Source organism: Cataglyphis hispanica, chromosome 19 (genome assembly GCF_021464435.1).
Source record: "Cataglyphis hispanica isolate Lineage 1 chromosome 19, ULB_Chis1_1.0, whole genome shotgun sequence".
In the NCBI taxonomy this organism is placed as follows: domain Eukaryota; kingdom Metazoa; phylum Arthropoda; class Insecta; order Hymenoptera; family Formicidae; genus Cataglyphis; species Cataglyphis hispanica.
Window position 1 is genome coordinate 2,489,803 of NC_065972.1, and position 24,540 is coordinate 2,514,342.

The 24,540-nt window shown below is 33.2% G+C and overlaps 3 protein-coding genes across 9 annotated transcripts in view; 1 reads left to right on the forward strand and 2 right to left on the reverse strand.

The window, feature by feature from the left end:
* Positions 1–416: 416 nt before the first annotated feature.
* On the reverse strand, positions 417–4,028 carry LOC126856714 (DNA-3-methyladenine glycosylase-like). Of its 4 annotated transcripts, none has more exons than XM_050605487.1 (7): positions 3,942–4,028; positions 3,324–3,460; positions 2,922–3,075; positions 2,644–2,841; positions 2,286–2,495; positions 1,638–2,049; positions 1,118–1,229 (listed from the first exon to the last, which is right to left on the reverse strand). In XM_050605487.1, exons 2-6 carry the CDS (start codon positions 3,411–3,413, stop codon positions 1,643–1,645), a joined length of 1,059 nt encoding a protein of 352 aa, XP_050461444.1. In that variant the 5' UTR covers positions 3,414–3,460; positions 3,942–4,028; the 3' UTR covers positions 1,118–1,229; positions 1,638–1,642. The 4 variants fall into 4 exon arrangements, with proteins under 4 accessions (XP_050461441.1, XP_050461444.1, XP_050461445.1 ...); XM_050605488.1 differs by having other exon boundaries at positions 3,897–4,023; XM_050605486.1 differs by having other exon boundaries at positions 3,324–3,572; positions 3,897–3,996.
* Positions 4,029–5,507: 1,479 nt separating this feature from the next.
* Positions 5,508–9,366, reverse strand: LOC126856712 (facilitated trehalose transporter Tret1-like). Of its 2 annotated transcripts, none has more exons than XM_050605482.1 (5): positions 9,215–9,345; positions 8,470–8,645; positions 7,355–7,551; positions 6,806–7,112; positions 5,508–6,334 (listed from the first exon to the last, which is right to left on the reverse strand). In XM_050605482.1, the coding sequence occupies exons 1-5, from the start codon at positions 9,232–9,234 to the stop codon at positions 5,709–5,711; spliced, it is 1,326 nt and encodes a 441-aa protein (XP_050461439.1). In that variant the 5' UTR covers positions 9,235–9,345; the 3' UTR covers positions 5,508–5,708. The 2 variants fall into 2 exon arrangements, with proteins under 2 accessions (XP_050461439.1, XP_050461438.1); XM_050605481.1 differs by having other exon boundaries at positions 5,509–6,334; positions 8,470–8,649; positions 9,215–9,366.
* LOC126856705 (inactive rhomboid protein 1) overlaps positions 8,694–24,540 on the forward strand; it is a 67,404-nt gene continuing 51,557 nt past the window's right edge. Inside the window, exons 1-3 of one of the 3 annotated variants that reach the window (XM_050605471.1) lie at positions 8,694–8,720; positions 9,203–9,314; positions 21,915–22,103. The gene's annotated coding sequence lies outside the window, so the exon portion shown is untranslated. Of the gene's footprint in view, positions 8,721–9,202; positions 9,315–14,904; positions 15,293–16,329; positions 16,448–21,914; positions 22,104–24,540 lie in introns of those variants that run through there. The other 2 variants (XM_050605470.1, XM_050605473.1) reach the window with 2 other exon arrangements.

Here is a 24,540-nt window from a genome sequence, read left to right on the forward strand (position 1 = left end):
CTCTTTTTTGCTGCTCTTTCACTATTCATATTCGAGATGTGATTATATTGGAGTGAAAAATGAACCGTGCAATATTTTTATTCTGCATATGTGCTTTATTACAATGCATACTGAAGAAATTTTAGAATAGAGGAAATTCGATTCTAATTATCTTATTATGGAGAAAATTGACTGTATAATTGAAATTCTATAAATGATTGTAGTTTCATCACTTTATATGCTTAACTGTTGCAACGAACAGACTCATTGTAATAAATTCAATTATTCCAATTAATTCTCTTCATTACCACAATCGAATAATTAACTTTATTTACATAATCAGAAATAAATTTAAATGATTCGTACAATGTTGAGATCTTAATCAATACTCATGCTTCATAATACATTAATATTTTTTGATGACAGTATCTTAATTTCTATATAAACTTTTTATTAATATTATTATTGGAGATATTTATGCTTCCTTATAAGTTAAAGATAACTAACAGGTCATAATAAAAGTCAATACATCGAATTTATTTATAAATCACTTTTATAGCGAAATGTTAATAAATTTTTTATTTAGCACTAGCACAATATTTTATCACTTAAAAGACGAAAAGAATAAAAAGAATTATACAAATAATTCTCCTGGCGAAAAAGTTTGTTTTGGAATTTTCAATGATGTAAATTATTGTTAGTATCTCGTTTACAGATATTCAAACTTCTGTTTTACAGTGATTTAAATTCCGAGAAAATACTATTAAAATCGATGTATCGATATCAGTCTTTTTTATGTTGAAACATAAAGAAGTGTAAACTGGATTTCTTTATGTTTTTTTCAGACAATACAATTCAAAAAAAGTTTCCAAATATTAAAAAATCTCCATCTCTGCCTTTTTGTCTTTTTTACTGACAGATTTACTGCCATAGACATAATAGCGTAAAAGTTTGTTGGCCCATTCTGAACCACAACTGTCAATTCCAATTCTGGCGGACTTGACGATCTTGAAATCCCCCGCTGCGCTGTCATCCTCGATCCACAGACCTTTCCATGTACAAAGAGAATATCTGCTATGCTCCTTATTAATTTGATACGCCATGCAGAGCTTCGAAGGACCGTTGCACAGTTCATGCGGCTTTAGATTTTTTTTCCTTATCTTCGAGGTGTTGCGCTGATTAGCCATGCACATGATACCCTCCAGAGGCTCGACGGCTCGTACCAGCACCGCGCATCCGTCACCTAAGACCTTACCAACAGGTAAGATGAAGTCTTTTGAAAACTGTGGATATGAGGATCTAGTTTTCTTAAATTTTGAAAAAGTATTGTGAATTTATAAAAAATGCTCTTTTTCATAGAGATTAAAGAGGCATCAAAGAGTTTTGTGATAGGAATATCTGATTTATTTTTTTCAGATTAGTTCCGAATATCCACAGAGTTTTCTTTTAATAAAATTTGAACATTAACTAAAATAACAATGATTTTTAAAATTTTTATGTTTCAAAATCTGTTAATTTAAGAATATAGAAATTTAAATTATTGAATTATTGAAGAAATTGAAAAATTGCTGATCTTAGATTAGTGTGACGAATTTTAGAACATTACAATATATTAGAAACATAATTATATTAGAGAAATTATTGTATTTGATATTTACAAAATCTAATTTATCGCGACATAAGCATGCTTCTCGTATTCGGAATTTTTTTCGCCAACGCTGGCACTTCCCAGGACATAATATCGCGTAGTTTTCATACAGCTATCTTCCGACATAGAATCTTTGGACGGCACAGCTACTATGGTAGGAGACCTTATAAAGGGTTGATACTCGAGCCACAGACTATTACACGCATAAGCAAGTTTCTGATCGAAAGTGTCCTGGTCGATCGCAAACGCGTCGCAAATATTGGACGGATTATTACAAAGTTCGTATTGCTTTAGACGCGTCACATGTTTCGCGAGTTCTTTTTCGCTTCCGTTATTCTTGCGTCGCATGTTTCTTAGCAATTCCATATACTCGAGGCCCACTAATGGTTCCACCGCTTTGATCAATACATGCGCGTTTCCCTCTAAAGATTATTTAATATATTATACCGATATAATACTGTGTGATACATCAAGAGATATGAATGATCCTTTAAATGTTTTCTTTCGAATCCAACTAGCATAAAACCAAATGTAGAAATAGAGCAATTATAACTATGTCGCATTTATAATTGCTGTGAGAATCAATTATTATTGGGGTTGCTCACATTTAATTTATATATATTAGTATAATTACTCTCACAAATTAAAAAATGCTCACCTTGACTAGAGATATTGAAGCAGTGGTACATGCCATATGTCATGTAAACATAAATAGTTCCTGGTGGCATGTACATTGGTAGATTACGAGGTGTAACTTTGTTTTGATAAGTGTGCGATGCTTTGTCGATCGCACCTAAATATCCCTCAGTCTCTACAATTCTGCCTTTGAGGATAGTTCCATTCTCGAGATATCTTACAAGTACTTTCCCTGTAGAAAATTATTCAACAAATAGCTCATATATAATATGCATAATGACTTAAAAAAATTTATGATACACCTCATAAATATACTTGCTGTAACAATTTAAAAATTTTAACATTATACATCTTACATAAAAGAAACTTAATCTACAAACCTAGGAGTTGCTGTGCTAATTCTTCACAGGGAATATCAAAGAATTTATATTGCAGTCGATTAGAAGATAATTCCTTTTCCCAAGGTGTTGTAGGAGGATCCTCTAATTGACTTAATTCTTTTTTCATCATCTCCAAATCCACAACAGCCCTCAACTTTCCTTTGCCAAGATTCGTATTTGGTTTCAACTTTTCTCCTTCTGTATAAAATAATTTGTTAACAAGCATGTCTTTATGGAAACAAGAATCTTGTAATTGATCAATTAGGCTTGTAACTGACCCTTCATGTGAATTTTTGTGTTTGGCCCTCTCTGATTACTTTTGGATTTCTTAGAGGCTGTAGTAATAGAAGGATTGCTTGTATCAGATTCATTTTTGCTATCTTGATTTTGTAAAGACTTGAAGTTTAGTTTTTGTCTTTCATTCAATATTACCTAATAAAAAGCAATAATATTAATACAGAATTGTATGAAAATTTTAAGAGATATTTGTAATATGGAAATTGCATTAAAAAAAATTATGATAAATGAAAGTTGTAAAACTTCTATACAATTTTTTTGGTAGAAAAATCTATTATTCAGAAAAGTTTCATTTATCATTTTCACAAAAGAGATTACATTAACACATAAATATAAATTTTTTTAACGTATTTATTATAAAAATTATGAAATATTACACAAACCATCGTTTGGATCTTTTGTATAGTTTCTTCATCATTTTTTTCGATTGTATTTTGCTGCTGAATTTTCGCAGCTGCTCTTGTTCGCTTCATTAATTTAGTTGTCTCACAGCTTCCGATTGCCCGAAAATGAATTATTTCTACGCGAAATAGTGAGTGACGATATCAATATCGAAAGATTAGAGATTAGAATAAAGTTTATAATCGTAATTATTTCATTGACTCAAATTAAGATCAAGAGCATTAATTGTTCTAAAATAATGTAAAAGAAATTATAAAGATGAATAACGAAAATAGAGATTATCCTCGAGACTCGAATATCTTTTAGCATTAATATCTGCCTTTGTTTCAAGTTTGTTTGACAACAGAATTTTACGATTTAATATTGCATAACTCTAGTTATACACATTTCTTTTTTCATTTTTTTAAATATAATTTTGCAAATATATATATAAAATATAAAATATTGTACATATAATTTTATATTGTTTAATAAGTTTTATATATAATTGTATTATAATTATATATAAAATAAAATAATGTGTATATTTCTTATTTTTATTTATTTAATCTTACGGGGCGAGATCAAATGAGAAAGTTCACATATATTTACACACATACACGCGTATATATCATACAATAAACAATAAAGCATCTTGACAGTTGACATGACAGTCGGCGCGACAACATCACAATCATAACCAGATGTAAGCGAATCGACCAATCGCGATCAAAATTAGGCTGCAAATTCCTTGAGTGCGATTGGCCGATCCGATTACGGCATGAAGTTTACCATCTTTGATCTTTCTATGCCCCGTGGTTTTGAAGATCCATCCAGTACATGCCTAGTCACCTATATAATGTATATTCATGGACGATCGGTCCAATCAAACGTGTGCAATATAAAGGAAACCGTTTTGCGCTCTTTGTACATGGATTTATCTATTTTTTCGACGCACATTCGTTACGTGAGTTCACCGTAACTTTAATATTTAAGTAAAGGACGAAGAGAAGAGAAAGGGAAAAAAAGAAGTAAAGAGAAATGTAAGTAATGTCTTCTCTTGTTCCATATTTTCTCTTGTTAAAAGCGATGATCGAATGGCGCTATATTCTCGATACATCGGCGCGACCAATCAAGTTCGTTCCCTCCATTTTAGCTGTTCCTCTCCCTCCCCCTTCCTCCCACAATCCTTTGTCCGTTATAACACTTTCTCCCCTTCCTCGGCTCGTTCGGTCCCTTTGAATTCAGCGTGTCCGCGAGTTCGGTGTTCCTTTTCGCGCGTTTGTCCGCGATTTTTTATCGCGTGCGACGATCCTCGACGTGGGCGATTGCTGCCGTGATGAAGATGTACGGGTGCAACGCGAAGGTGAGTCGATTAAACGAGATTGATGAATGTCAAGGTCGCGAGCACGACCGAACTGGTTTCGCGCGATTTCTCGAGATTGCGTTTACCCGTAATAATTAGCGGACAATAGCGTGTCTCGGCATTTAATATTAGCATGCATAATGAATGGTGCAAGATGAAAATAATTACGATAATTACTTATATACAGCTGTGTTATATCGATCATCAATCCGATTATAATTACAGAGATTAAACGTAATTTGATATGTTTGCATTTTTCCTTTCTATCATTTTGATCGCATTTTTTTGTTCGATAAAATATTCATATTTTATGGTTAAAATATTTTCTATAATTGATGCACATGTAATAATAATGCATATAGATACATACCATGTGAAAATCGATTCAGTAATCTTCCATTTGAGGCAAATTGATGATACTTCGTAAATGCCAATAATAATCTCATAGTTAATCAATTAAAATATGTACGAGTGCAGTAAATTAATTATATGGTTACCGTTGCAATATGTTTAATTGACATTTGTTTCTAAAGACAGTCGAATAAATGATATCTCGATTATTTCACACAATCATCATTATTTATTTATAAGATCTTTGAGTCAATTGCTCTCAATCTGCTTTATTAATATTATTAATTGAGCAAGACGAATTATGCAAAGAAATTAATTGATAAAAATATACAACCCAAATGATATATTATAAATATATAATAAATTAAAGTATACAAGATTTATATGTGTACAAAGATAAATATTGTTTAATATCACATATTGTATTTTATTATAATTTGTTTTAATGTAGAGAGTATTTTAATATAATATTTTCTATGTTGTATATTTAATTTTATATTGAAAGATTATTTTAAAAAAAATCTATTAGAAATACCTTAGTACCTTTTTCACAAACTATAGAATTTTTGATGGATATCGAAATTGATTATCTTTTAGATTTCTTGAGAATCATAAAAATATTAAATTAATTTTTTTATCGAAGTTTTGATTTTTATAATTTGCGATAGTTTTATTGCTTAACGGATTGTTGAATCTCCAGCAAACTCTTGCCCTTCGTCTCTGGGATCAAATACCATACATAGGGCACTGCTGTAAGTACGATAAACCCATAGCTCCAGAAGACGATTGTTTCTCCAGCCACATCGATAAAAGGCTGATAGGTTTTGGCGAATACGAAGGATAACATGGCATTACCTGAGGCAATGCAAAGAGACGCCAAATTCTTGAGATTCGCCGGGAACATCTCGCTCAGAAGAGTGGAGGGTACCGGGATCAAGCCATAAGATACGAAGATATTAAATGCTAGCAACGATGTGATCGGCAACCATGTCAACTTCTCAGGATCGAAATTCAGAGAAAGAAGATAAAAGTGCAGACCAAGAGCAGCGAGGGAAATGGTGACACCGATGCTGGAAACGATCAGCAGATTTTTCCGGCCAAGTATGTCCACTACCAGGATAGCGGTAAAACCAGCGACAATTGTGGAGAAACCCAACGCCATTACCACGATCGACGGCGTGACGCTTACCCCAGAATTAAAGACGATGATTTCCGCATAAGAACTCATCGTGTTGTATGCACTCGCGTAGACGAAGACATTTAGACCAAACATGATTAGGGCATTTTTCAGATTCACTGGAACGCACAAAGATTAATTAATTCTAATTTTAGTTTAATGATTTTTCTATCTAGTATAAGATCTAGTATAAGAAAAATATTGTATTTAGAACAAGGAAAAAGATGTCAGCTTGCAGAGATCTTCGGTTTAAAATTCATGGAATTTTAAGGTTTTCCACAAAATTCTGGATATTTGTAATTAGATTTTTAAAATATTGTATTTTTGAAACTTTAGATCTTTAAAACTTTAAATCTTTATATTTTTAGAACTTCAGTTTTATAATTTGAAAGCTTTTTAGAAACTTTGATTTAAAAAGGTCAAAGATTTTTAATTTTATTTGAATCTGTATTTGGGATTTGTTAATTCTGTCTTCGAATAAAAAATTATATTTATATTAAACATTTTTCAAAATTTAAGGAAACGATTTAAAGACAGAAATATATAATATATTACGAAGACAATCAAATAATACTTTATTTTCGAGATACCTGGTAATAGAAAATCCTTAAGTTTCGTCAGAATACCGGTGCTAGCACCGTCGACGAAATCCTGAAGCTGCTGCAGCTCGGCCTTGATGTCAGTTTCTCGTCGGAACCACTTGAGAGATGCCTCGGCCTCGTCGATATCGCCGTGAAGAGCGTAATGGTAGGGCGACTCGGGTATCAAACTGAAGAGGGCCACAAAGAGGATATTCGGCACGAGGCTCACATAGCCGAACATCTCCATAGACAGATAAGGACCCATCGCATTGCCTAGAAACGCACCCATGGATGCTGCGTTCACATTCATAGATATCTGAAGCAATCATATTATAATTTATTATTTTTGCCATATTATATAAATTGGAAATATGTGGATTTTATTCACAAGACTATGCGATTAAAATAACAATGAAAAAAAAAGAGAAGAAAAAGAATTTAAAAAGTGGATTTGAAATCAATATTTTTGTTATTATACATATAATGATTTTACTGAACATTTAATTTTAAAATATTTGATAAAAGATTTCACATAGAACGATGGATTAATTAAATTACCAGAGAGCCTCGTATAGAAGGGTCTGCGATCTCGCCGAGATACAAGGACATCGCAGGCCACAGGATGCCCGATCCGATTCCGGAACAGAATCTGGAAAGGTAGAGCCACGAGACTGACGTGGTGCAGATGTTGAAGACCCAGCTGGAGGCTAATGGCAAGCTCGATAACAGGATCACCCTTTTTCGTCCGACATACTCTGAGGGATTGTGTCGTGGCACGCGTTAGAGACATATCATCCTGAGAACAAGATCACCACAACTCAGAACTGTGGCTCGATCTCTTCGAAGATGAGAGACATCATTCTCTACTTCTATTTGCATTGATAAATCATTTTCTCGACAGAGGATATATGTTGAAGAAGGAAGCAACGCGAAGGTGAAGACACGAATATTCTAGTAATTGAAAAATTCAAGAATTCTGGTAAAAATTTAGGGCGAAAAATAAGAGTTTTAATTCCAAGATTTTAGAAATATTAGGATTTATGAGATTTCTCGAGAATACAAATATTTCACTGATTGGAAATTTCAAGAACACAGGAATTGCAATTTAAAATGTTATAAGAATATAAAGATATTGTACATATATATACAAAGCTATAAGGATACGGGTATCTCGAAGATGTCTAAGGATTTTTTAGTGTGTTTCATCATGTCACGATATTTCACATTTTTGTTGCTGAGACACGAAAACTTGCTTCCGATTTTTCGGCTATTGCTGAGTCGTGGCTAGCTTGTTCTTTGTTGCATATTTTCGGAAGAATATTTAAACCATATCAGCTTAAATAATTCAATAATTGATCGACAAACAAAATTTATTGGTAATGCATGTAAAAAGAAACAGAAAGAACTAAAATTTCTTTTATCACATCCTGTAATTTAATAATAAAAACATGATGCATATTAATTATATTAATTAATTATATTATAATTTAACGTAACACATATATACATAAATAATGTTAATAGAAAATTAATTGAGATCTATATGAGTTTTTTAATAGAACTTAAGCGGCGAATTTAATCGAATCAAAAAGATTTATTTCTCTAAATCTCTATAAAGTTCTGATCGATGAATCTTGTTTCCAGCAAAGGGAGCAATGGCGGAGGATTTTTACCTTGACAAAAAGCACCAAAGAGCGCCCCCATTAGACGTCCGAGGTTTAGAAGGGATGCCACCCAAGATGCCTCGGTATCGGTCAATTTCAAAGGAATATCCGCCTCCACTGATGTTAGTTGTGCTAAATATGGTGAAGCCCAACCATTCGCCAGACCGCTAACAATGGCTTCTAGACTGACTGGCGCGTTAATGCGTGATGTATCATCGGAAACGAGCGAGACATCATTTTAAATGCGCCAGTACAAAAAGGTGGCTCTTTTTTATATTAAAAGCATTTTCTTTTATACATAATATTTTTTGACTGAGAAATCTATGCCGTCTTTTAATTGAATTTATTTGAAAATAATAAATTAAATGATAATAAAGAAATTAATTTGAAATTAATAACAAAAAAAAGAAAACCTGCTACATATTCTCTGTGTGTTTTGCAATACTTATAAATGCAATACTTATAGCTAATAATGAAAGAAAAAGTTTATTTTTATATAGAAAAGTATAAAAAATTTCTATTAAGTACACTTTAAAAGTTATTTTAGATAACAATTTTTCTATAACTATAATAATTTGAAACTGTCGGTCTTTTCTCTTTTACGATATATATATATATATATATATATATATATATATATATATATATAATATTTAATTTTTATGATTAGTTTAATATGAAATTTAAATATTTGTTAATTAAATAATTTGTTTAAATTAAAGTTTTTTTTAATTTTAATTAGATGAAGACTTACTTGTGAAAGCAGCCAGCCATTGCGGCCAAATGGTAATCTTTTTGCCTTCAACCACTTTTGGATTCTTGGCACAAAACATCTTTCTCCGGATATTTACAAGGTAAGTAAAACACATTTCACGCGTCTCGTTATAAAATCGACTGACCCTTGCGGGTTCGAGATCGACTGTTTCGCTACGAAGAAAAGTCAAGATGAACACATTTACATTCCGATAAGGATGCGATTTATTTATGACATTATCACGCGACGCGTGATTTGATGATACGCTCACTAACTACCAGTATATTTACAACCGACGTAGCGATCTATAAAAAGCTATGTACCTTCCCAAATGGGCCAATTTACCTTAGTATAAATCAGAGCACATGAAGATTTCATACTCTAAGACAGAATAACAAAAATTTTAAAAAGAAAGTTTTGCGCGTTTCAAAAATCTTAAATTTCAAAAATAAAAAGACCTGATGATTAGAACATTGGAAATACAAAGTTGAAAACTTTATGACATAGTCTTTAAATTCAAATGCCTAAAAAGTTTGGAAGATTTTAAATTCGTGAGACAAAATTTTTAACAAGGATTTTTTCAGAGTTTAAAGTTGAAAAATCCAAGATATTAAATTTTCATAAGATTTCAGAATTTTGCAAATATTTAAATATTTGAAATTTAAGAGAATAAAAATTTTTGATTATTATCTCAACGACGTAATTTACAGTAAGCATTTGTAATGACTTTTTATGAAAATAACGGAATTTTATATATGTATAATTGTATGTAAATATTAAAATATATATGTTTATACTTAAATATATATATATATATATATATATATATATATATATATATATATATATATTTGATATCTCTTATTTTTTAATTTATATAGTAATATTGGCATAACAGTAAAATAGAATATTTAATGCTTTAATGACCTAGAGCTTTAATGTTTAATTTTTGGGGAAAGAGTCGGGATCTTTTGTGAGTAAAGCCAATACTGGCACTAAAGTAGCTTTCGTTTTTTGGAAAATATGAGACAGCGTGTGTAAATATTGATTAGAAATCCTAGTAGTAATTGACGGCGATATTGTGCTTTCTTATCGCGAAAACATGTCGAGCATCTTTAGCTAATAAAAATATCAAAATTCCGGCCGTCTCTATAAATTTATTGCCTTGATGTGAATATAATCATTTTTTTCTGTAACATTGTTGTTAAGAAACTCTCATTAAAAATCTCTATCTTTTAATATTCTATATTTATTTTTAATATAGATTCATAATTTGGTGAAATTTTTATCTTATAAAATGTGAACTTCATATAATTTAATAAAAAATTTCGTTTGATATGCTGATAACATTTAATTATCTCTTATAGATTGAATTCTTTTAATGATTGATCAATTTAAAGTTGATTTTTTTTTTAGCGAAAATGTCAAGATATCCAATAATATTTCAGTTATAAGTAGCCAAGAAAGAAAGAAAAACTTTCCGTGAATTAAATTTCAACTAATCCCAGGTGGAATTTATTTTAATAGGATTTTTATTTGAGGCTTAATTATAAAAGTACAAGTGATACAAATTTGCATGAGTTATGATAAATAAAATAATTACTTCTCTCGAAAAGAAAAAAAAATTTAATCACTTTTATCGCTTCTTATTTTATTCCATTTCACGCAAAATTTACAATAGTGGAAGTTTTCTACAATACTTTCGTATAACAAAGAGAAACATTGTGCTGAATTTGTAATATGCAATAAACATGAACAAAAAACATAGGTATATGCGATTCTTTTGAGCATGTTCGTTGCGGTTTGCTTTTTAGAATTTCATACTTCGTATATTTCTCTTTTCTAATCATTGCATTCTTTCGCTCTCTACGAAAAGCACCGTAACTTCTCCTAAAAGCATCCCTTCGCGCGAGCGCGTTCTCCGATTATTCATATCCAATTTCGGCGACAAAACAATCCACTCGCGCGCGCTCTCGTTCATCCCTCCCCCCTTGCCCCCTCGTTTCATCCCGTTCTCTTCCTCCCTTCATCCTTGTCGTCCCGAAAAGTCCCTCAAAAGGGCGCGATGCCTTCGTGAGAGCATCGTTTCATTGCGGACGTCGCGTATTTCCGGCAACACTCGTGTGTCCCCGACAGGGACGGTATTGAGAGGCGTAGTTGTCACTTTATTGCTTGCAAATGCAAAATTATAATTTTTATTTTTTATTAAACAATCCAAGATTTTGCTTAAATTAATAACAATTACAAATTATGCGAGGCTTCATTTAAAATTAAGATTAGGACTTATCAAGATTTTGTTTAAATTGGTAAATTATTTTTAACGTCTTATTTAAATTTTGAACATGTCTTGCAAGAATAAATATATTTTTATTAAAAAAGAAATTTCTTTTCTCTTTTTGATAATTTTAATTTTATACAACATTGCATATATATATATATATATATATATATATATATATATAATTAATTTGTAGGAATAAATATATATATATATATATATATATATATATATATATAAAATTAATTTGTAGGAAAATGTATAGGATATTAATTTTAAAAGTATATATGTGTAATATTTATATACTTTTTAATCTTCTTTTATGGAAGTATAAATTTTTACTAAAAAATATTACGTGAGTAAAAATATTTATTCTTAAGATTTTATGCTATGTGTACATACTTGGATTAGTTAAATATGGTATTGAAACTATAAATCTTTTTCATCTCTTAAGGGGAAAACATTTTTATATGTCATTATTATTACATATAATACATTTATGTTTGTATAATCCGTATTAAAATGAACAAACTTTATTAATTATTATGTGAAAGTGTATCTTGAATGCTTAAATGTTTCATATACCTTTTCATATGCTTTTTATACATACAATCAATATACAAAAATATACAAAAATGCATATATTTTTAATTTGTTAAAAGTAAATAGAAATAGAAACAATTTTGTTATATTTTTCAATCAGTTTCCTCGGCTGCCTTTTATGAACAAAATTCTCTTTAATAGGTTAAATCCAAAAACGCGGAAAGGAAGAAGCGTGTTGTTATCAAAGCATTTCTCTTGGACAACTTGGAAATTTCTAGTCACATTCCTGGTCACCACTCGCACCCTCTTGGTTCCCATGCGGGGGTGCATTCAGTGCGAATCGCGCAGTCGCCCGAACACCTCGGAGAGGCTGGCCCCGGCGTTGTGATCGCGTGCGAGAAAAAAAAGGGAAAAGAGAGAAACGGGGGCGCGCACGGAGACAGAGGCGAGGGAAAAGACTTCGAGTTGTCCGACGCCTTTTAAACGGAACGCGAATCGCGACGTCCGGGCCTGCGTGTCCTCTGAAGGATGACGCCGTTATCCGTGACGTCGCGTAGGCGCTGCGACCGCGGAATCCGCGTTTGCTGGCCCTATTATTGACTTGGGGGGGTTGGTCTGGCGGCCATGACAAGGGGTTGGATTTGTCGCGAGATTGTCAGATGGCGCGGCGTGTGCGGTCCACCCTCCCTGGAATGCTTTCGGCGAGGATCCTGCCGACGCTATCCTGCCCCACGGGTCCATCCACGACGCTGAGGGTAACCGACGACGGTGAGGTGGAGCGCGCTCGACGCTGAACGTTGCCGTGGAAGTGCAACCGCGCGCTTGTCAAGCGCGCGCGCACGTCCGAGTGGGAATTGCGCGGGGCGGAAGCGGTGCGGAAAGTCCATTTCGAAAGGCTGTATATCGTCTAGGGTGGACCGAAGATCTCCTTACGGAGGTCTCCCTACGCGACGCGGTGCGGTATCATACGGAAAAACTCGTACGGATTGACGAGAAAGTTCGCCGGAAGTCTGACGTTTGTCGAACGGAATCAAACGGCGCCGAATCAGGCAGAGTGAAACGTCAATCTGCCCTCGGGAGTGCCGTCCACCATTTTGGCTCTGCGCGGAGGTTATTCTCTCGCGGAAGCGTCGAGACGTCCGCGCGACTCGTCGGAGACGTGTTCGACTTTCGGAGTAATCTCTCTTCCTCTTTTTCTCTCTCTTTCTCTATTTATCTTTATCTCTTTTTCTTCCTTCCCCTTCCTCTTCATTACACTATTGCAACGGTGAGCTTTCCAGTGATCAAGTAGACCGAGTGATTTCCGGAGAAGAATCTGTGTCGCTTGTATAGGAATCAGCTGAAGCAGACAACGTTTTCGCGCTTCGTCGAAAAAAAGCCTGGAATATTCTAGGACGTTGCGACATCCCCGACGCCTTGGGACTGGAGCCATTTTTATGCGCTGCATGCCGGGAGGAGCGGCTCTCCCGCTGGAAACTGGGTTACCGCGTCGCTTCCGCTCGAATTCCTCCTGTGCTAGTCGCCCGGAGGCCCTTAGATTCGTGTAACGAGGCTGAAAAGCGTGCTCTGTCTTTAGTGAGGAAAGCTTTTGTGCGTGATATGACTACTTAGTGAAGGAACTTTGTGCAAACAGGAAAGGCGTGGATTTAGAGGCTCTCGAGAGAGCGAAAGAGAGGAAAAGTTGTGTGCCGAGTGATTAATATTTGACAAGAAGAATCGCGTAGAGTGAAGAGGCGTGGATTTAATCCGTCGAGATTGTGTGCTCGAGTAGATTTGTCACGGAATTCTGTGCGGTGAAAGAAGCGACGTGGATCTGTATTGAGGGAGGTGAAATGTGTCCAGGTTCTAGGCAATAATAAAAGAGCAGTGCGCGGGTTAATACGGGTGGTTTAATTTTTGAGGGATATCACATCATGCGGGAAGAGGAGATGCACGCATCCATTAGTTGATGAAGAGTAAATTGTGCTTTGGCAATACTTCAAGGAGGATGTCATGCGGGCAGATCTCTACGTTAATAGCGGAGAAATGTTACATGGACATTTAAGACTGAGTACATCGAGGAAGTGAGGAGCAGTAATTGATCTCGGTTCATTCGTAGTGAATCGTTAAATGGAATCGTTGAAGAATAGGAAAGGCTAGATTTGTACACTGAGGGAGGAGAGAAACCTCGGGAAATAAAAATAGAAAAGCGTCGTTTTTATTGAGAGAAATATGGATGCTTGGAGCAAGGGAATGCATTGATACTTGAGGAAATATTCCGCGATTATCCCTTATTGAGGAAGATTTCGAAAAGAAGTAACGTCATTCAACATCGAATGATCAATTACCGAAAAAAGTAAGATGACGGTTCGCATATTAAGAAGATCTACAAGAGTCTTCGGGAAAGAAGAATCGTGTGCTTATGTTGATGAAAATATTCTGCAGAAAAGCAAGATGTAGATCTGCGTTTTTTATTTGTTGAAAAGCATGACGAACTAATATCATTTTCGACGAAGAATTATTAGTTTTGCTGGAAAAAATCGAGGCTCTTCCATCAAAGATGAGAGATTTATTTTTGACAAAATAGTGCTCGTTCGAGAATCGTTTTGAAAAATTCCATTTGTATAGCTTAGAAAATTCAGCATTGCGAGAAATTTTTATCTCCTCAAGAAAAAGACGTCCTAGAAAAAAAACATTGAATTTTTTTTTATGCCGCCGAAAATATTTCCATTTGCTTGAAAAATGTCCTCTATTCGCCACAGAGAACCGCTGATTCTTGTTTCTCACGAAGATTCGTTTATCTGTCAAAAAACATCGTCCTTGCTTAAGAATATATAAATATTTTCATCGAGAAGAATTGAACCGATTCTAAATGTGAAAGAGGGATGTTGTCCTTCTTGGGAAAGAGGAATCTCACGAAAATTGGAAGATTCGTAGGAACGGGATGATTGCTGAAGGATTTATGGAGAGATTCACGGAGCGACAAGCGATGGTGGTTCTTCATGGAAGGTGGATGCATCCAACGCGTAGCGTTCGAGAAAATCGCCAAATGTAACGTTTTTCAAGGACATGGCCGATAATTAGACTGAATAGGCGGCGGGTACGCCAGGAAGAGGATGGAGATCGAGTGATTTCGGCGATGGACTGATAAGTAGTTTTAGATGTTTCGTACGAGTTTGTGTGAGATCAATTGCTAGTGCTACGGAAAGTGTTTTGCCGATTTTCCTCGCTTCGAAGGATTACGCGTTGAAGGGCCAGGTATCTCCGTTTTGCGAGACGTGAGTATTTCGTCACGCCATTTTGTATTATCAAAATAAATGCAAGGGTTGATCAAATAGGTCTTTACGCAGAAAGAATGCGGAACATAAATTGCATTATTTTAAAAAGAACTGTATTCTATAGGTATTGATAAAAGTATCGTATTCATATAAGAATAATAATAGAAATGAATTGGTTATAGAATATCTGTCTTTTTATATTAAATACATTTTAAATTATAATTAAAATTCAATTATATTACGCGAAAATTAATTCGTTTGATTAATAAAATATTCAATGTCGAGAATTTTTGGTTTGAATAATAAATTATTCTGTAAGATTGATAAAAAGAATAATGCGATAAAATTATCTACGTAAGAGTTTACTAATAAAATTAATACAAAAAATATAATAAAAGATTCGGTCTCTTGTCTATGATTACAAAAACAATAACTAAAAATTTAGTTATTAATATCGATGCGAAAACGATATAAAATAGTAATTTTGTCGATAATAAGATTGTTTGATTTTAATAACATGAAATTTATTGCGATGTTGACATATTATTTGCAAAATTTTTAAAAAGTTCTCACAAACATTTTTATAAGAACATGGCACATAGTTATCTTTGCCACATTTGTCGTATTACGGGAATATAATATTTTAATGTAATCATTATTTTTTTAGACAGTTTATTTGCATGAAAGAATAATAATAATTTTTGACAACTGACGTTTTTTTTTTTTAAGAATAGCATACACGTGATCATTATTTTGCAAAGAAATAATTATATATTTCAAATATTTAGAAAAAATTATTTAAATTTAGAAAAATAATTAAATAAAGAAATGCTAATATTTAATATATAGAATATAAATTAAATTTTAATGATAGATTAATGTGATACTACAACATTATTTCTCTTAACGATACACCTCATTTTGCGACTTTAAGGCATCGGAAATAATAACTAAAGTAGTCACGAATTTTACACCAAAAAGTGTGCAAACGGCAGTACTCTGTTTAGAAATAAATAGCAACTTAAGTTTAGCATTTTCCTTGGGAAGATGGAAGGAAGGGATGAGGATGGCGTGGCGGGAGCGAAAGAGCATGGTCGAAGGAGGGTCAGGAACGGTGGCACAACCTACAGTCCCATCTTTCACCTCCATGCACCGGTATATAAAGCTTCGGGAAAACGCTAACCTACATGTTCGTTCGTACGGCAAATCATATTCAGTTCGCAAAATGAAAACCACCCGCGATGCACACGCCATCGCATCCGTTTCTGCGTCCTTCCTCTTTCTCTGCCCCCTCGCTGATGGATAAGCGTGACAGAGAAAGAAATAATCCTTCGGAGGAAATCCGCAAAGGCTCGATTTCTGACAGAGCTTTTTTTTTTTTAATGTCCGTGTATGATAATTTTATTATTTTAATTTTAAGAGAAAAATTTTTTAGACATTTTCTATTTTTTTGGAATTTATAAATAAACTCGACGCAAATGTAGAGGGAACTTAATTGGAGGAAAGAAAATATAAACAGGTGTAATTTGTGTTTTTATATAAAAGCAGAAGTTAAACATAGCAGGATAAACTTTGTTAAGGTTTATAATGGGCGAATAATACTTTCCCCAAAATAGCGATCTCATATAGTGGAACTAATTACCGCATAATTCTCACCGGGCTCTCATTAATATTTATGTGTGTGTGTGTGTGTGTGTATTTGTGCTCCTCGATATTTATTTTATTAATTATAAGTAATTAATCAATAGACTTCCCGGTCTGCTTAATATAGCATACTGGGAGCATATAAATATGATATTAAAGGCAAATTTATATATGTTAAATCGTGCGCGAAACGATACCATTAACTATCTTTATTATTCCTAAAAACATTGATGCATCAAAGAATATTAATTTGAGTTAATAGAACAGAGATTAAGCGTATATAAAATTTAAAATAAATTTAATATTGTTTACTATATAATACACGCATATAAAGAGGAAAAGAGCAATAATAATTACGTGGTACAATTTTTAATAATTTGTGCGATATCCTGTAAATATATAATTTCTTTAGCAAAATAAAGTGTAAAACATAAAATGTTCTGATTATTTTAAATAATTAAATTTTTATATAAATTTAAGTAGATATTTTTACAATATTTTCATTTCAAATTTATTTACCGAGATATATCTGAATATTTAAAAACAGCAATAGGTTTATTTTCAAAATTTTCCTAAAAAAAAATCGACTCTAACAATAAGTTGGCTAAAGAATTTAGTATTATAATTTAAATCTTTTTTTTTTAGACAGAGGCTCTGTGTAGATAATATTTCAATTGAAAATCGATAATTGATGAGATGATTCTCCGGTCGAACTGAAAACGGGGGAGGAGAGAGATGGAAGAAAAGAGACGCAAGTGGCGATGATCGTGCTTCTTTTAGCATCGGGATCATTACGGTGGTGATTTGTGGCGCCATTAGAGAGGCGCATCCGAAATGCGTTCCTGAAAAGCGAGAGCTTGAAATTAATCGCCGACGTTTGGCACGAGAGGCAGAGGAAGGGAGGAAGGGGGCATAAATTTTGAGCGTCCTTCTCTGGGATCCGGGGAAATTTTTCGTTGCTCAGCCGAAACCCGGAAAGTTTCGCGACAGTCACGAACAGAATGCGCTTTTATCGCGGCTAATCTACCATCCCCATAAAGTTAGCATCTCAGAATTTCAATGTAAGTGATAGTCTTGACCCTCTTTCGAAAAAGCATATAAAAAAATATATATTTAGCATTGTATTTTTAAGATAGCGTTAAAGATATCTAAACTATAAATTTAAAACAGATACATTTTTTGCATGATAAAATATGCAAATGCAAATAAAGATTATTGAAGGCAAAGAGAAATAAAGTTTGAGAGATGAATAACAAACATGTGTACAGAATAAATGAATAGATGAAATATTTTTATGATCATCAGGTAGATTGCCCAGATATCTAAATCACAATATAAAGATTGTTAAGCTTAGGTTTTTAAATTTATTATAATTGAAATTATTGTGAAAAATAAGTAGAAAACATTGACTTAAAAAATTTTTTTTTCCCTCTAAATTGAAAAGTAACATGAAAGGAGGGGTAAGGAGGGATAATATTTTTGAAGTATAAAAAATTGAAAGGATAGACATGTAGATAATTAAAATGCGCGAATTAATTGAAGACGGTAAGAAGGGGGTGGCAGAGGGAACAAATGCGTTCAATGACTCGCGATTGCTCTTTTCCGCGGCATGATGCTCGTAACTTTAAGAAAGTATAACGATGGCCGATGCGCACGGAAGAATTGATTTAGTATGCTGTAAAGTAGTGCGGCGGTGACCTCTTTTCGCGAAATCGATATATACACTTCGATACACACGCACGCGTTACCTAAGTTCACGTGCACCTACACAAGTCCATAATGCATACAGATACACATACGTACACATCAGTGCGGATGCCTATATCTCTTAAATGCTCGATCCATTTTGCCACCCCCTTCCTCCCTTCTTCCCTTCGTTATTCTGCTCCTTTTCGTCCTTAAATTAAAATGTCGACGGGAAGAGTCCTCCAACTCTGCATTGCAATCTATTGCATTTTTTCTTCTTTTTCGTGCTTGAACGAATAAATAATTAAGCTTTGTTTAAAGGTGGTTGGACTTTTTAAAACACATGCAAAATTTACTTTTACAATATAAAAATGTGTATGTATGTTAAATCATCATATATGTAAATTAACTTATTTTGATAATTAAAAAAATTAATATAGTATTAATGAGATTAATTATATTATTATTTTATAATCTATGATGTTACATTAAAAAAATAGGAACTGTGCATTGCATATTCTTTTAAGAAATATTAATAATAATTTTCTGATTCTGTCGCTTTCGATCATGTATAATAATTTTATTAAAATAGCAACATCAAAAGGCACACACAAATATTGTATATCTTTGCAAGAGAAAAAGTGCATTTTATATTAGTTAATATTAAAAATAAAAAGAAATTAAAATAACAAAAAAATTTGTTTAGAACTTGATCGAATATATATTAATCTTCGCGATTTTAGCAGAAATAGCCAGAACAGCGAAGTAGTTTATTCACTTTTGAAAAAGATAACGTTATAAATGTGACATTTATAGAAAAGAGGATTTTAATTAAATATATGATACTTTTCTAAAATGGCTAGACAAAAAACTGCATTCTATTGATAGTCGGAGTCGGGTAATAACGCGGTACGAGGTACGAAAAGGAGATAGAATTCTTAAAAATGGTTCCGGTTTTTTCACCCCTTTTCCAAATTTTCCTAAATTCCCCGCCGCTAATGGCATTGAGGTCGCGAGTTCCCCGAGCTATCCGAAGATATTTCATAATGATTCACGGGCGCATCCTGCAAGGGTAATATCCCCGTTGCCGGTGAGGGACGACGAGGGGCAAGAGGGGGGTACGACAACCACCCCCGATGTAAATCACCTCCCGTTCTTGTCGGTCGGAAGGGCGAGCAAAGTGGATGGGAAAGCCCAGGACGTCTCTGTTCCCGGAAAATAATTCTGGCGAGTCCGCTTTTCCATTAAAAAGTTTGATTCGCGGATTCGTAGTCGACATACCTAGTCCTTCACAGGGAAGTTAGTCGTTCTTCTTCTTGGAGAAGAGCGAAGGGTAAGAAAGCAGAGAGACGGAAGCAGATCCCGACACTTTGGCCATCGCCGTCTTCCGAAGTCCGTTTTGTCTTCTCAGTTGTTTCTGTAATGCTGCGAGCATGTAGTGTATTTTCGTTTAAAATTCTAAAACTTTCGTGCACCGTGACCATATTGGACGGTGTCAGAAACGAAAAATCGCACGTCATGTTTCCTTGCGATGAGCAAAGTTGAAGTAGAAACGAATTTCTTCGTATGCCATCAATTCTCTTTTTAGACTGACAGTAAGAGGTATTGGTATAATTTTGAAATGTAACTCATGTACGAAATATGTAATTTGTTTGTTATTACTTTTGTATATGCGCGCTCGCGTGCGTATAAAATATTATTAATTTTCTAATTTATTATAATAAGAATATAAAGCATAAAAGATAATTATTCTTTATAATTTTTTGGATTAATTTCTTAAAATATTTATTATAAAATCTCTTTTACGTTTATTCTTTTATTTAAAATGCATAATGAACCGGACTTCTTGCCCATATTTGGTCTGTTTTTATTTTTGAACATTTTCGAATATTCAAACATTATTGAAAAAGTTTTACCATTTTATTATATTTACATATTTGCTTAAAATCTTTTATGGAAACGAATACACAATATTTTTATATTTTTTTCTCCATTATTTATATAACGGTTTTCATGAAATTGTTATAAAATTACTTTTATTTCACTAATTTTGCAAAATATATTTTTTTTTCTAAGCAAATAAAAATATTTTTGTACGGAAAAAATATTTTATGTAATCATAAGTTTTTTTACTTTATTATTATATAGACATTTATCGCACAATTTATTCTCTGATTCTGCGAGTCTACTTTTTGTTTATAAAATATATATTCTCTCTCTATATTTTATCTGTCATCACGTTTTTTCAATGTTTTGAACGGAAAACAAAAAGATTTAAAAATTGTCCACATTTGTTTATACCGAACTTAAAATTGAAATTTTTGAAATATTTTTTTTTTTCAAAAAAACAGAAAAAGTGTTCTGTTTTAATCAAACATTGGATTTTAGGAATATTTATTTTCGCGGAATTACATTTTCGTTTCCCATTTTTTTTGGAATACTTTATGGTTACCATATCTTTTCATTTTTTTTTTTTTAACCATTCTCTACTATCTCCGGGTCAATTTGAAGGAGGAGGTGCGCGGCTGTCAAAGTCTCGTCTAACTTTAAACGACTTCGTACCTCCGGCACCTTCTCGTCATCAAGACGAAAAGCGCCGTCTCCGTCGTCCTCGTCGTTCTCATCGTCGTCCTTATCGTCGACGTCGGCTTCTTCTCGCAATAGCACAGTTTGCAAAGTCGCGATGTGCGCCGATAAAAGTTACGTCATTTAGTGAAATTCTTAACCCCGACCTCTCCTTTACCCTTGCGCTTTCTCGAGCTCTGAGAGACGTATAGGATGCGCCCAGCGAAGAGAAATGAGAATGAGAAATTTGGAAGAAAAATATATTTATTTAATTCGAACTAAATTTTTTAAATATCAAAGCAAATTTCTAACACTTTCTAAGGCTTTAATGTAGGATATCAGAAAAGCTTTTCAAAAGTATGTAAAACAGTTTTTTTTTTTTTCTTAAAAGAAATAATTAAAATATTGAATAAAAGTAAGAATTTTCTAATTGATACTATTATTCATGATTAATTATTAATTATTTATACATATATTACATTATATATGATATTATGTATGATATTATTATTCATATGTACTTTCAAAAGTATCAAAGAATCGTTCTGTTATTTTCGTTCGTGTTTGAAACTTAAAGCGAAAGGCTCTTTGATTTGCACAGACTGCTGAAAAGTAATTGAAAATTCGACGAAGAAAAATCTATTGTATTTCCCCTTAAACGTTAAATATTAAGATACGCGTACAAAGCTGACATCGGAATGACGAGGATGCCTTCTGGTTGTTGCAGAATCTCTGGCATGCGTAGTACGGGCGAGTCGGGCATAGGGCTCGTTCCGGGACTAGCGAAGGGATCAAAGGAGGATCGACTGGCCGCTCTCGAGCGGTTCGAGGACCGGTGAGCACGACTCGAGGGCGAGCAACCTCCTTGCCAAAGACCAACCCTCCCGTCCGTCACTGTCGACGAACAACAGAACAGGTTCGTACATATTTCTTGCAATCGATACCTATTTAAGTACTACATCGTATCACGAAACTCGATCTATCGGTATTAGAATCCGTGGTTTTCTCGATTTTAATCTTTTATTATATACACATAATTGAAAATACGATTACGTAAAAATGAGTTATGTCGCGTCTTCTTAAAATACATTTTTATTAGCTTGAAGGAATTTCTACGTGACATTCATGGCATTTATTTTTAAATTATATTTTAAAATTAACGACAATGTAAATTTTAAAATGAATTTTTGAGATACTCTAATTTAGAGTCCTCTGTTAAAATCATTAAATATACATGCTGAAATATATAATTACATCTTTTTAGTTTCGGGATATTCTGTATAATATAATTGCTACTAATATTCCGTAAAATATTCTCTTGCGCTATTCATAACAATATCTGTCAGTGATAGGAAAGGGAATGACCTATCGTTGGATAAAGGGTGCGAATTATGACTTCGGCCTGCACGTGCAGGTTGACGTCTCACGTGTAGGCGGATCGATCATCCCTTTCGAGCGGATGTTTGTGCTAGGAATCGCGGAAGGGGTGGAAACGGTCTGGGAGTTATCGAAGACTTGGAGAGGGAGGAGAGAGGCAAAGGGGCTTATCTCGACACGTGAGACGGTATTCTATTATACGTTTCTAACGGAGGGTGCACGATCGCTCGGTTAGACGCATTGTAAACAGAGCCATTTGTCAGAAGCATCGTCGCATCTCTATCCGTGTGGGGCGAGAGAAGGGGAATTTACAAACGTGTTCCTCAAACAGCCGTGTTAGATGATTGAAAATCGGTTTCGGCATATATCTTGCAAATTTAGTCATTTACTGGTAAAACTTCTCGAAAGATTATTTACTTGTAGAATATAAGAGAATTTCACCAATCGATCTCTCCCTTCATCTATATTTCTAATTTTTTTCCCCTCCATATATAATGCTAGGAACTTTATATTTTATATCTTTAATTTTTTTAAAATTGGCAATTTTTTCAAATAATTTAAAATCATACATATAAATAAAAAAAAATAATTAAAATAATTAATAATGAAATAAATAAGTAATAATGTTAATTAAAATAAATATGTAATTTATATAATAAACATTAATTTAATAGATATTATTTTGAAAATTATACGGTATACATCGAAGTATTAAAGATCAGCTGTTCTTTCGAAAGTATTGCCGACTATATTATTGTGCCAAATGTTTTTATCTCAACGTCGTGTACTCTTAAATGCGATGGCGCGCGTTTGGGAAAACTTTTCCATCCTCTTCAGTGATTTAAAACGGTCAAACCAGTTTTTTTTATTTTGCTCCTTCCAAAAGTACTTCGGGGATGAGGATACGGCAAACTTACGGAAGTAGATCGGTCGGTGTACATCGGTGACTTTTCGAACTTGTCAAAGTATGTTGACGTTCATAAAGACGCCTGTTCTGGAACAGAGGATCACGAGACTTGAAATCCTATCGGGATTATGCCGTAGGTGGGAGATCAGGTCTTATTTTACGATTCATTTTGCAAAGTGCATTCAGAAAGTGATTACATGTTGTTTTTGAACTTTTTTACATTTATGATGATAATGTTACACACATTGTATATGTGTGTGTATAGATTCATAAATAGAATGAATGGAATTGTTAAGAAATAATAAACTTGCTAAAAATTGATAAAGTTAATATAAAAACAGAATAATAATAAAAATATAATACATTAAAATAATCCAAATAATAAAAATTAGAAAAATATTTGAATTAAAGGGATCACAAACGGAGAGAATATAGAATAACGTTCTAAATAAAATAGAACGGAAATTAAAATTACGCTTGTCTGTAAGTGCGAACTGAAAATAACGGAAGTTGTTCGGAGCGCGGCGCGTTTCGACATTTCTCGGCGACCAGTCACGTTCATCGTTCAACCCTATCTTCCCCAAGAATGATTTATCTATCCCACGAGAGGATCACGATGATCAATCTATATCAATCGCAACTACGTGTTAAAACCAAAAGCAATTTCTACTGCGAAGATAACTGCTTGGCTTCTTAACCAGCCTCATGGAAGAATTAACGATACGAATATCGTCTTACTTTAAAAATCACATCGGTATCTTTATCGCTTTTATTATTATTATTATTATTATTATTATTATTATTATTATTATTATTATTAGAAAAATTTTAAAGTGTATATAAAAATTCTTTCAAGCGAAAGAATAAAGAAATATTTTTTTTAGAGAGAGAAATATCTCTTATTTTCAAAAAATATTAAATTTTTGAAGATCTAAGTTTTACAAGTTTTATCATCAATCCTCTCGATGCGATTCTATATGAAAGATATTTTCAAAAAGATTGTAGCATCTTTTCGGAATTAAAGCCGTTTAATTGTCGGCATTTCTCGTTAATTAGTAAAAATAATTGT